The sequence below is a fragment of the Panthera tigris genome, chromosome C1 (assembly GCF_018350195.1).
Source record: "Panthera tigris isolate Pti1 chromosome C1, P.tigris_Pti1_mat1.1, whole genome shotgun sequence".
In the NCBI taxonomy this organism is placed as follows: Eukaryota; Metazoa; Chordata; class Mammalia; order Carnivora; family Felidae; genus Panthera; species Panthera tigris.
Window position 1 is genome coordinate 15,873,893 of NC_056667.1, and position 12,148 is coordinate 15,886,040.

At 44.0% G+C, this 12,148-nt stretch overlaps 1 protein-coding gene across 5 annotated transcripts in view; it reads right to left on the bottom strand.

The window, feature by feature from the left end:
• The window catches only part of USP48 (ubiquitin specific peptidase 48), an 89,370-nt gene extending 82,410 nt beyond the window's left edge, over window positions 1-6,960 (bottom strand). For 3 of the 5 annotated variants that reach the window (XM_042993895.1, XM_042993894.1, XM_042993893.1), the window contains exon 1: window positions 6,277-6,495. In XM_042993895.1, the coding sequence (XP_042849829.1) occupies window positions 6,277-6,410 (134 nt within the window). In that variant the 5' untranslated portion in view covers window positions 6,411-6,495. Of the gene's footprint in view, window positions 1-6,276; window positions 6,603-6,944 lie in introns of those variants that run through there. The other 2 variants (XM_042993896.1, XM_007083823.2) reach the window with 2 other exon arrangements.
• Window positions 6,961-12,148: the final 5,188 nt, after the last annotated feature.

Sequence of the window (12,148 nt, forward strand, 5' to 3'; positions counted from 1 at the left end):
GCTCCCTTTTTCTTCTAAAATAACAGTCATGCTGTTTGATTATATTCTGTCTCACCTGTAAAATATATGGCACATGAGGGGTGCCTGGGTGGCTCAGTAGGTTAAGAGTCCGACTCTTGATTTTGGTTCTGGTCAAGATCTCTCAAGATCTCAGGGTTCACATCAGGGCTCTGTGCTGGCAGTGCGGAGCCTGCTTGAGATTCTCTCTCCCTCTCTCTGCCCTTCCCCACTGGGTCTCTCTCTCTCCAAAATAAATAAATAAAAACTTTAAATCCCCAATGTTTATAGCAGTACTATCAACAATAGCCAAAGTATGGAAAGAGCCCAAATGTCCATCGACAGATAAATGGATAAAGATGTGGTATATATATGTGGTATACACACACGCATGCACGCACTGGAGCATTGCTCGGCAATCAGAAAGAATGAAATCTTGCCGTTTGCAACAACCTGGATAGAACTCTAGTTCCCTCTAGGGTATTATGCTAAGCGAAATTAGTCAGAAAAAGACAAATCTAGGACTTCACTCATGTGGAATTTAAGATTCAAAACAGATGAACATAAGGGAAGGGAAACAAAAATAAAAACAGGGAGGGGGACAAAACACAAGAGACTCTTAAATATAGAGAACAAACAGAGGGTTGCTGGAGGAAGGATGGGCTAAACGGGCAAAGGGCATTAAGGAAAACACTTGGTGGGATGAGCACTGGGTGTTAGAGAGGATGAATCACTGGAATCTGTTCCTGAAATCATTGGTGCACTATATGCTAACTTGGATGTAAAGTTAAAAATTAATTAACTAAAAATAAATTTAAAAAGAAAAAAAAAAACTTTAAAAATTTATAAAACATATGGCACATGAAGAAAGGAACTTCACCTTCTGGGGCTTTATCCCAGAGCCTCTCTAGAATACTACACCAAGCTCACATAGTAGATACCAAAAACATCTGTTGAATGAAAGAATGAATATTACCCCAGCAAGGCACACAACAGGTACTCAATAAGTATTTACCATGTTTAAATATATGTATCATATTTAAAAAATATGCAGAAAGAGAAAAAGAGGATATGTATACAACGTTAATGGTGGGTAGCTATGAGCCTGAAATTAAGGAGCTGAGCTTTCACACAAAAACTGGGTAAGGATTAAGTGTTCTGAGTGTTCAAGGGCTAGCCAGCAGAAAGATGCAAAACAGTAAGAATAGACAAGGACACGTGTTTCATGGAACACAGACACCTATTTAAACCAACAACTTACAGGGGCACCAGGCTGCTTGGTTGGAGGAACATGTAACTCTTACTCGGAGTTGTGAGTTTGAGCGCCATGTTGGGTATAGAGATTACTAACAAATAAAACCTTTGTTTTTGGACTAGAGCTATGAGAAGTCATTGAAATGTTTTTGAAACTGGCATGATACTGACCTACTAGAATGCTTTAATTTTGTAACAGTCATCAGTACTGTTTCTCTAAGGAGAACAGAGTGGACACTGTACTTCTATATACACAGCTAGAAGGATAAAACTAGTCCAGACTGAAAATCCATATCAAAATTTTAACTGTTACACACACACACACATGCACAAATTAACACACAAGACCTATCAGATCAAAAAGTATGATTAACATTGTGTTAGTGAATGGTGTGAGGAAACGAGACATTCTTACACAGGACTGTAAAGTGGAACCATCATTCTGGTGGGCAATTTAGCAATATGGATCACAATGAAAAATCCACAGCTCCCACCCAACCAATTTACTGCAAGGAACTTAACTATCACCCTCATTGTTAGCAAAACCTCTGCTTGTAAGAATTAAGACACAGTATTTTCAGAATTCTGTGGATATAGGATTTACTATAGATTGCTTTCATCTGTGATTGTACTAAGCGATTTCAGAAATGTAAATAAAAGTCTTGATTCACCTAGTCTTTGAGTAGATCTAAACACTGCTTCAGCTCTGGAATCTCCTCTAACAATCGTGTAAAGTACTTAAAAAAAAAAAAAAAAAAAAAAGTATATTGATGGGGCACCCAGGTGGCTCAGCTGGTAAAGAAAGCATCCCACTCTATATTTTGGCTCAGGCCGTGATCTCAGGGTTGTGAGCCTAACAGGATGGAGCTTGCTTGTGATTCTCTCTCCCTCTCACTCTGCCCCTGCTCATTTGTTTTCTCTCTTTAAATAAACATTTAAAGAAATGATATTGATACCATTAGTTTAATCCTTTAAAATATTCTTGCTAAGAGTCCGAAGAAACGCTTAAACAAAAGGAGAAAATGGGAGCACCTGCGTAGCTCAGTTGGTTTAAGTGTTGTACTCTTGATTTCGGCTTAGGTCATGGTCTTGCAGTTTGTGGGTTCGAGCCCCACGTCAGACCCTGTGCTTAGGTGTAGAGCCTACCAGGGATTTTCTCTGTTTCTCTGCCCCTCCCCCAGCTCATGCTCTCTCAAAATAAATGAACTTTAAAGAAGGAAAGAAAAAAAGGAGACACCTAGTGGAAAAGAAACTTGATATTTATATAAAAAATGCTTGGACCTCAGATTATACATGGTCTCAAAAGCACAAGCAGAGAAAGAAAGAAAGAAAGAAAGAAAGAAAGAAAGAAAGAAAGAAAGAAAGAGAAAGAAAGATCTGGACTGCATCATTATTGCTTTTGCACTACAAATAACATCAAAAATGTGAAAACCCACAGAAATGAGAAAATTTTTGCCAATATAAGGGATGTGTATCCAATAAAGAACTCTTCCAACTCAATAATAAAAAAATACATAACCCAATTTTAAAATGGGCAAAGGACGTGAATAGACATTTCTCCAAAGATACAGGGATGGCCAAGAAGCACATGAAAAGAGGCTCAACCTTAGTCATCAGGGAAATGCAAATCAAAACTACAGGGATACCATTTATACCTACTAGGATGGCTGTGAAGAAAAAAAGACAACCAAAAACAAGAGTTAAGGACGTGGAGAAATCTTCATCTAAACCATGAATATGTAAAATCCCACAGCCACTTTGGAAAATAATTTGTCAGCTCCTCAAAATGTTAAACAGAGTTTTATGACCCAGCAATTCCACTCCTACATATATACCCAAGATAAAAGAATACAACTGCACAAAAACCCTACACAAACGTTCTTGGTAGCAGCCAAAAAGTAGAAACCCAAATGTCTGTCAGCTGATGAGCGGATATATAAGCGTGTAGTACATATAAAATGGAATATTATTCAGTAACAAACAAAAAGAAAACTGGCCAACAAACATGGAAAGATGCTCAATTCATTAGTCATTACAAAAATGCAAACCAAAAGTACAAGATGCCACTTCAAACACACTAGGATGGCATAAAAACAAACAGAAAGTAGCAAGTGTTGACAAGCATGGAAAGAAATCGAAACCCTCCTGCATTCCTGGTGGGAATGTAAAATGAACGGCACAGCAGCTGTAGAAAACTGTGGCGGTTCCTCAGTGCGGTAAACATAATTACCATGACCCAGCAATTTCACTCCTAGGTATACACTCAAAAGAACTGAAAGCATGTATTCTAACAAAAACCTGTACCCAAATGTTCATAGCAGCACTATTCCTAACAGCCAAAAAGTGGATAGAACAAAAACGTTTATCAAGTTAACTACGCTAGGTGAAGTGACGGATGTGTTAACTACCTTGATCTTGGTAATCATTCCACCATGTTTATCAAATCATCACGTTGTAAACTTCAAATACAGGTTATTCTATTTGTCAATTATTTGTCAATAAAGTCGGGGGGAAATTTTCTAAGGTCATCAACAATATGATATATCCAAACAAAGGAATATTATTCAGCCCACAAAAAGGAATAACGGACTGATATACGCTACAACACGGAAGACACTGGAAAAACATGCTACCTGAAAGCCACACAAAAAAAGGCCACATATCGTCTGATTGCATTTACATGAAATATTTAGAAGAGACACCTACAAGACAGGAAGTTCAGTGGTTGCCAGAAGGTGGCATGAAGGGGAAACGGGAAGTGACTGTTTAAAGGATATGGAGTCTCCTTTTAAGGTAACAGAAAAAAGCTGGGGGCACCTGGCAGGCTCAGTAGGTAGAGCACGTGACTCAATCACTGGGGTTTTGAGTTCAAGCCCCACATTGAGGGTAGAGCCTACTTTAAAAATTAAAATTAAAAAAGGCAGGGGCAGGGGACACGTGGGGGGACTCCTGGGTGGCTCATTCAGTTAAGCCTCCCTTTGATTCAGGAACTAGACAATGGTGATGGTTGTACAACTTAATTGTATACTATTTTTTTTTAATGTTTACTTATTTTTGAAAGAGAGCACACATGTGGGGAGGTAGTGGGAGGGAAGAGGCAGATAGAGAGGGAAACAGAGGATCGGAAGCCAGCTCTTGGTGACTGCAGAGAGCCCGATGCTGGTCTCAAAATCACAAACTGTGAGATCATGACCTGAGCCGAATGCTTAATCAACTGAGCCACCCAGGGACCCCTGTATACTTTAAAAGAATACATTTTGTTGTCTTTTGCACACTTTTTAAAATGAAATACTGACACATGCTACAACGTGATGACTCCTGAAAACATTAAACTAAGTGAAAGGAGTCAGTCACAAAGTCCACATATTTTGTGGTTCTATTCACATGACATGTCCAAGATAGGCAAATTTAGAAGCAGAAAAGTTGATGGGTGGTTGCCTGGAGCTTGGGTGGTGATGTACAGAGGACTGAGTGCCAATCCAATGGCTAAAGGGCTAGGTGGGGAGGTGGGCAAAATGTTCTAAAGTCAAGACTGTGGGCATTGCTAAACAGCCCTGAATATACAAACAGAAACCACTGAATAGTACATTTTAAATAGGTGAATCATACAATATGTGAATTATATCTCGATGCTTTAAAAAAAAAAAAAAAACCTGTCTGGATATAAACCTTGCAATTGCAACTTAAAAAGAACTTTTTTAATGTTTTTGAGAGATAGAGAGCACGAGTGGGGGAGGGGCAGAGAGAGGCAGACACAGAATCAGAAGCAGGCTCCAGGCTCTGAGCTGTCAGCAAAGAGCTGGGTGCAGGGCTTGAACTCAGGAACTTAATGGACTGAGCCACCCAGGCTACCTGCAACTTAAAACTCTTAGGACATTCCCCTTATAAGGATCGCAGTCAATTTCTACTCCCTAATTTGCGTTAAAATCAGAATTCTAACAGTGAAAGAGTGGTGGGTTTTTTTTTTTGTTTTTGTTTTGCTTCTCTAGAATCTAATTATTTTGGGAAACTAACTGAAGCTTAATAAATTCTGTTATACACAGCCTCTGTCATTCCAGGGCTTACTGTTGGAGTCAGATGTCCCCTCCTTGCAAGCCAGATGCCCTAGAACTTGGAATTATTCGTTAGCCTTATGGAAGCTCCCTAACCTGAATCACTTCTCAACCTAGACTTAAATTCCAAAGTGAGACCTTGACTTCCATTCCTTCCGGGTCCCGCCGCTTAAAAACTCCAGAAAGCCTTTACTAAATGCCTGCTGAAGTAAAGCTACTGAGCATGCCCGGTTTGGCCAACTCAATTCAACAACATTCCAGAACAAAAACTATAGTTCCCGCGTTAAAAGGTGGAAAAACAGAAGAGACAGGAACAATGCCTAAGAATTCGAACTAAAAGGAAAGTCAAGATTCAAGGGCTAAGCAGAAGTGAAGGACAGAACTTATACAGCTCAAACTTCGCACTTGGTAAAGTGGTACGGTCGAAACGACCCCCCAAAAAAGAGGGGGGAAAAGCTAAAACAGATGAACGAGAGGGTAGGTCAACTGGGGGTGAAGGTGTCGATGACGTAGACTACCCATACGGTTCTCTAAATCAGCCCTATCCGAAACTAATACTAAGATGACCAAGGCTTAGCGTCACCAGTAATAAAACATATACTGTGATGAAACTCACTTCCAAGAAGTTCCCTTTCTACAATGGAAAAAGCCGAGCCGTGGCCAAGATACAACAGCCAAAAACGTTTGCTAAGCTCTCAGCTCCTGCCTTCAACCATTTCCACCGCCATCTTCTAGATAAGAACCTAGAACCGTTTCTAAAGGGCTTCCAGCAGCATCACCTCCATGCAAAGCCCGGGAAGGCTGCGTTACTCAGGTCGCCCAGACGGCGTTAAGGAGGAAGCCTCCACCTTGCCCCTCTCCGCGCCTGCTAGATGCACGCAGCTGGCTGCGGTCCTCTTCCCCCCAATATGACCCCCGGCCCGGTTTTCCGAAGTCCGAACCGGGGGCGCAAGGCCCAGTGCGCGGGCCTCACCTGCACACGCCGCGGATGCAAGGCTCCAGCCAGATGCGGTACGCGGTCTCGATGTGCTCCTGCGACACCTCCTCGGGCCGCACCGTCTCCGCCCAGCGCCAGGCCGCCTTCTCCAGCTGCAGCCGCGGGGCCATGGCCTTGGCCCGAAGAGCGCCTCCCGAGCCGAGCCGTCGCTGCTGTTGCTGCTGCCGCTGCCGCCGCCCAAATGGGCTCCGCCACCTGCCAGCAATGGGGACCAGGCGATCCCTCAGCCAGCTGGCCAGTCAATCACCTGTGCGCGCCACTGCCGCCGCGCCCGCCCGCCCGCGCCCGACCCGCACGACTAGCCGCAAAGCGCCGCCGCCGACACCCGACACCCCTCGCGCCCGCAGACGTTGGAGGTATACTCCCCGCCGCGGTGGGCGCATGCGCGTTCCCAGCAGTCTTTGCGCCACCCCGCGCCTCTAGCCCGACGGGTGGAGGAAGGGGAAGCAGCCTGTTCGAGTTAGTGTTGCCACGTCCTCACCGGCGCTGCTGGGGAAGCAGCGTCTGAGCACCTGTCCAGGGTAGCGTCCTGCGAGCCACTACCCTAACAAGCTGGCACCTCGAGGGCAAAAGGCTGCCTATTCTCGCTCTCTGGTACTTCCCCTTAACCTTGAAGGAATCACGCGAGAAGCTACTCAACGCACATCATAGGGCCGCTGGACTGCGGGGTAGGACCTGAAACCAGGTCACCAAAAAAACGACGGTCGGCTCTGTAGAGGATGATTAAACTTGAGCCTGGGCCGGTTCCGACTCCTTTCCCGAGCCCTCCTGACGTCACGGGATGTTCTGGGCCTTTCCTCAAGTAGACCTGGACTACATGTCCCGGCATGCATAGCGTGCTGTCACTCACTGGATGCGAGGCATGCTGGGATTTGTAGTCCTCGAGGTGGAGGTGGGCTTCGGGTGGGGTTTCTCTGGCTGGGGGGGGGTCTTCTGGCAGCTGGCTGACCCCCTGACCGCTGTCCTCTCTTTTAGAGGAGTTAGTCCTTTTCCGAGGCTCTTCTCTAGCTCCCGGGTTTAAAAACATTTCCTTTTTACAAGTCCTGCCCCAGGATCTAAAGAGTAGCCTTATCATAACGTTTTGCAAACTGTAAAGGGCACTGTTGGAGGGAAGGTTTTGAGGACTTTACATTTGAATGAGAGCCCTCCAGGGGTCTAAGCGCTAATTTCTGACTCAGCAGTTTACCAGCTGGGTAACCTTGGACTTGATGCTTAAAGTGTGCTAGTCATTCATTAGATAAACATTTGCTGAAAGCACGACGAAGATAAGACGTGGTCCCGGCCTTGGGGGGGGGGGGGGGGGGGGGGGGGTTGGGGGCGGTGAGGGGAGAGCGGTAGAAACACAAAGATCCCCTTCCCAGCCTTGGAAGGTTTGCAGTACTTGGTAAAAGGCTTACTAGAAGAGGTAATTCCTAAACACATCTTAAAAAATCGGTAGAACTTAGCCAGGATAGAAAAAAGGCACCATTACAGACAAAGGGAACCCTAAGGAGCAAAGGCACAGAAGAGAGAAACTTCTTGGTGTGAGAAAACAAATTCTGAGACCGAGGGAGGTTAGGTTAGAGGTAAGCCTTGAGAGGCAGGCCGACTTTGCCTTTATCCCAGAGATTCCTTGAAATGTTTAAAGCTGGTGAGGCATACATTGGAGATTTGCATTTTGTATAGCTTTTTCAGTTTGAGTCAAGGTCAAAAGTAGAGAAACCTCTTAGAAGACTACTGAAGTAATAACAGGCCAGAGATCATGAAGGCCTAAACTGGGGCCATGTAATTGTACCAGGGGTGGGGTATAAAAGCACAGCCCTGGGGCTCCCAAACAGACCAGGTTCAACCACTTGCCACTGACAAAATCCAAAGGCAGAGCATGAGTGGCAGTAGTGGTGGTGAAACGAGAAAGGAATTTATTTCCGTGAGGCTGACTCGGGGAAGACCATGGACTAGCATCTCAAAGACTTCTCTAAAGGGCTGAAAATGCGTTTACATTTATATAAGGAAAATGTGAGACTAGGGTCATTGGGTACTAGCAGGTAAGCAGCGAAGGTCAGGACAGTCTTCCTCAATCATTCCTGGTCTGGCTGGCCCAGGGCAGTCCTTGTCGCTTCAGGGGGTGCTTTTGGCTCACATGGTGGGGGGGGGATGCTTTGCCTGCAGGGTCTTTTGCCAGAATTAGGAGATAAGCTGGAAAGAACTTAATTAGAAAGTACATAATGTGGTCAAAATGGAGGTTGTCCTGTTTCATAATAGATAACCGCCTGAGGAGACAAATTTGAAAGATACCTAGGATGTGGAATTGCTACAACTTGATGATGTTGGTCTAACCAGTGTCTATTCACCTGTTATTTGACCTTCAAGTTTGGGTCATAGCCCTTTCCTTGGTGCTTACAGCTCCCTGTGCCACCCATTGTCTCACTTAGCAAATGATGAAATTGTATTATTCACCAGGCTGTCACTGCTATATGCCAGTTTTCTTTTTTTTTAATTAAAAAAAATTTTTTTTAATGTTTATTTATTTTTGAGACAGAGAGAGACAGAGCATGAATGGGGGAGGGTCAGAGAGAGAGGGAGACACAGAATCCGAAGCAGGCTCCAGGCTCTGAGCTGTCAGCACAGAGCCCGACATGGGGCTCGAACTCATGGACGGTGAGATAATGACCTGAGCCGAAGTCGGACGCTCAACCGACTGAGCCACCCAGGCGCCCCTATATGCCAGTTTTCAAACCTGGGTAATAGTTTCTACCAAGTGAGATAGGGATTACAGAAGGAGCAAGTTTAGAAGGGAGATGATGATTTCAATTTTTAAAATACAGTAGACCCTTGAACTATGTGCTGTACCTTGACCCCCAGCAGCATGGAAAGTCTGGGTATAATTCTTGACTGCCCAAAAACTTAGCTACTGATAGCTTGCTGTTGAGCAGGAGCCTTATCGATAAGTCCATGAACACATTTTATATGTTTTATGTATTATAGACTGTATTCTTAAAGCAAGCTAAAGAAAATGTTACTAAGAAAATCATAAAGAAGAGAAAAACACATTTACTGTACTGTACTATATCGGAAAAAGTGCAAGTGGGCCCACACAGTCCGAGCCTGTGTTATTCAAGAGTCGACTGTATTGCATTTTAGGTGTGCGGTCGAAAACCAGCTTCCATGCTTCAGAGCCAAAATATAACAGGAAGACAGAGTTTGGGGTAAGGAGGAACAATAGCTTTATTGCTTTGCAGGCAAAGGAGGCTGCAGCAGGCTGACCTTCAAAACCTGAAGGCCTGGGACACTTGGATGGCTCAGTTAAGCATTCAACTCTTTGTTTTTGGCTCAGGTCCTGGTCTCATGGTCGTGGGATCCAGTCCCGCGTCAGGGTCTGCATTGAGCATGGAGCCTGCTTAAGATTTTCTTTCTCCCACTCTCTTCCCCTCCCCTACTTGTGCTCGCTGTCTCTTACAAATACAGTTAAAATATGTGTGTGTGTGCGTGTGCGTGTGTGTGTGTGTGTGTGTGTGTGTGTAGGCACCTGGGTGGCTCAATCAGTTAAGTGTCCAACTTCGGCTCAGGTCATGATCTCACAGTTGATGAGTTCAAGCCCCGCGTCAGGCTCTGTGCTGACCGCTCAGCGCCTGGAGCCTGCTCTGGATTATGTCTCTCCCTCTCTCTCTGCCCCTCTCCCTCTCAAAAGTAAATAAACATTAAAAAAAAATTTTTAATACGTATATTAAAAAAAAAACAAAACTGCAAGCCCTCCCAGAGGAAGGGGCTGGAGGGTTATAGGGAAATACAGGATCTGGCTGGTTTTGACAGGCATTGTGTGGTGCTACCAGCTTCCAGTCTTGTCTTTAGGGTGGTAAGAGAGGAGGGCAAGTTTGCTGAAGAGAGGGAAAAGGTTACTTTAAAATCCAGGTTTGCTGAAGCGTTGGTGCATTTTGATTTTTATTGGTTTTTTAAGTGGTTTCAGATGCATAAGGGACATACATGTCAAGACAGCAGACATGAATCTGAATCTTGCAGGATATATTGTCCTGCACCATTAATTTTTCATTCTATGCTGGATGATTCTCGTCAGCATTCAAATGTGATTTGATTTCTCCCAAGTTCAACAAACTCTCTCTTGACTCCCACATCCACCCCAAGCTACTGTCCCATTTTTCTGCTCCCTCTTTATAATAAAACTGAAAAGAGTTGTCTATAGTTTTCTCCAGTTCCCCTCTTCCTATCCTCATTAAATTAATTCCAAATCAAGCTCTTGTCTCTATCTCCCCCAAAACCACTCCTATGAAGGTCACACTGTGAAATCCATTGGTAAGCTCACACTTGATTTTGTCCTACCAATCCAAAGCATCTGAACCATTATTCAATCTCTCTCTGGAACCTCTTCCTTTTCTTAAGTTGCAGGATACCACATTCTCCTGCTTTTCCCACGATTCACTGGCCATTCTTTTTTAGTGCCCTTTGCTGGTTTGCTCTTATCTCTAACTTGTAAGCTTGAGTGGTGTAAGGTTGTCCCTGGACCTTTCTCTAATACATTTACTCCCTGGGTGATCTGATCTCCTTATGTAGCTTTAAATACCAGCTGTGTGTTGACTGCCAAATTCGTATCTCCAGACTTGACCTCACTCCTATGATGCCAGATTTGTATGTCCTGCTTACCTGGCATCTCTAGTGTGCGATACACTTTACAAGTCCAAAACCTACCCTTATTCCACTTCCAGTTGCCCCCAAATATCCTTCTAAATCTTTGCCATCTCAACAAATGGCAACTCTATCCTTTCAGAAGCTTTAACCTACCCTTCTCCTACATCCCCATCCAGTCCTTTTACAAATCCTGTCAGTCGGGTGCCCGGGTGGCTCAGTGGGTTAAGTGTCTCTCGATCTCGGCTCAGGTCATGATATGGTTTGTGAGTTTGAGCCCCACATCCGGCTCTGTGGTGACAGTGCAGAAACTGCTTGGGATTCTCTCTCTCCCTCTTTCTCTGACCTCCCCGCTCATGTGTGCACAATCTCTCTCTCAAAATAATTAAATAAAAACTTTAAAAAAAAAAAAAAACAGCTAACAAATCCTGTCAACTGTGCCTTCAAAGTATATGCAGAATACAACCACCCTATAGTTACCATCACCACCCTGATCCCACCTGGATTTTTGCAAAAGCTTCCTAGCTGGTCTCCAAGTTTCACCCTTGTCTCTTTATAGTCTGCATGTAAACTGAGTGGACACTCCCTGGCTTAAAAACCTCTAAAAACTTCCTTTCTCCCTCCTTCCTGTCTCCTGTCTTCCTCCAAAGGCCCTCTCCCCGACACCTTACTGCCTAGACTTCATTTCCTATCACTCTCCCTTCCCCCAATTTTGAGCCAGCAACACCATCTTCTTACTCCCTGCGCACAACTACCAAAGCCGACTTCTGCCTCAGGGCCTTTGCATTTGTGGTTTCCTTTGCCTGGAACACTCTTCTGCACAGCCACATGGTACAGTTTTGCTCCTTCACCTAATAAGCTTCGGGAATGGGAAGGACCCTAGAAAGAAGGTCCAGAAGGAACAATTGTTAGATATAAGGAGAATCAGAAGAATTGGGTACCTGAGAAGCTTAGGGAGGAAAGTTTCAAGAAGATGGGAATGGTCAGCAATGTTAAATTCCCATCTATTTTCCTCCCCATTTCTTAGCTCCTTAGTAAAATTATCGAAAGAATTATCTATCCCTAGCACTTTCCAAAAGAAATATAATACAGGCCATATAGGTAATTTAAAATTTTCTAGTAGCCACATTTTAAAAAGTAAAAAGAAACAGGTGAAGTTAATTTCAACAATATAATTAACCTAGTATATCCAAAGTGGGTACGTTTCCACATGAAATCAATATTTAAAAAA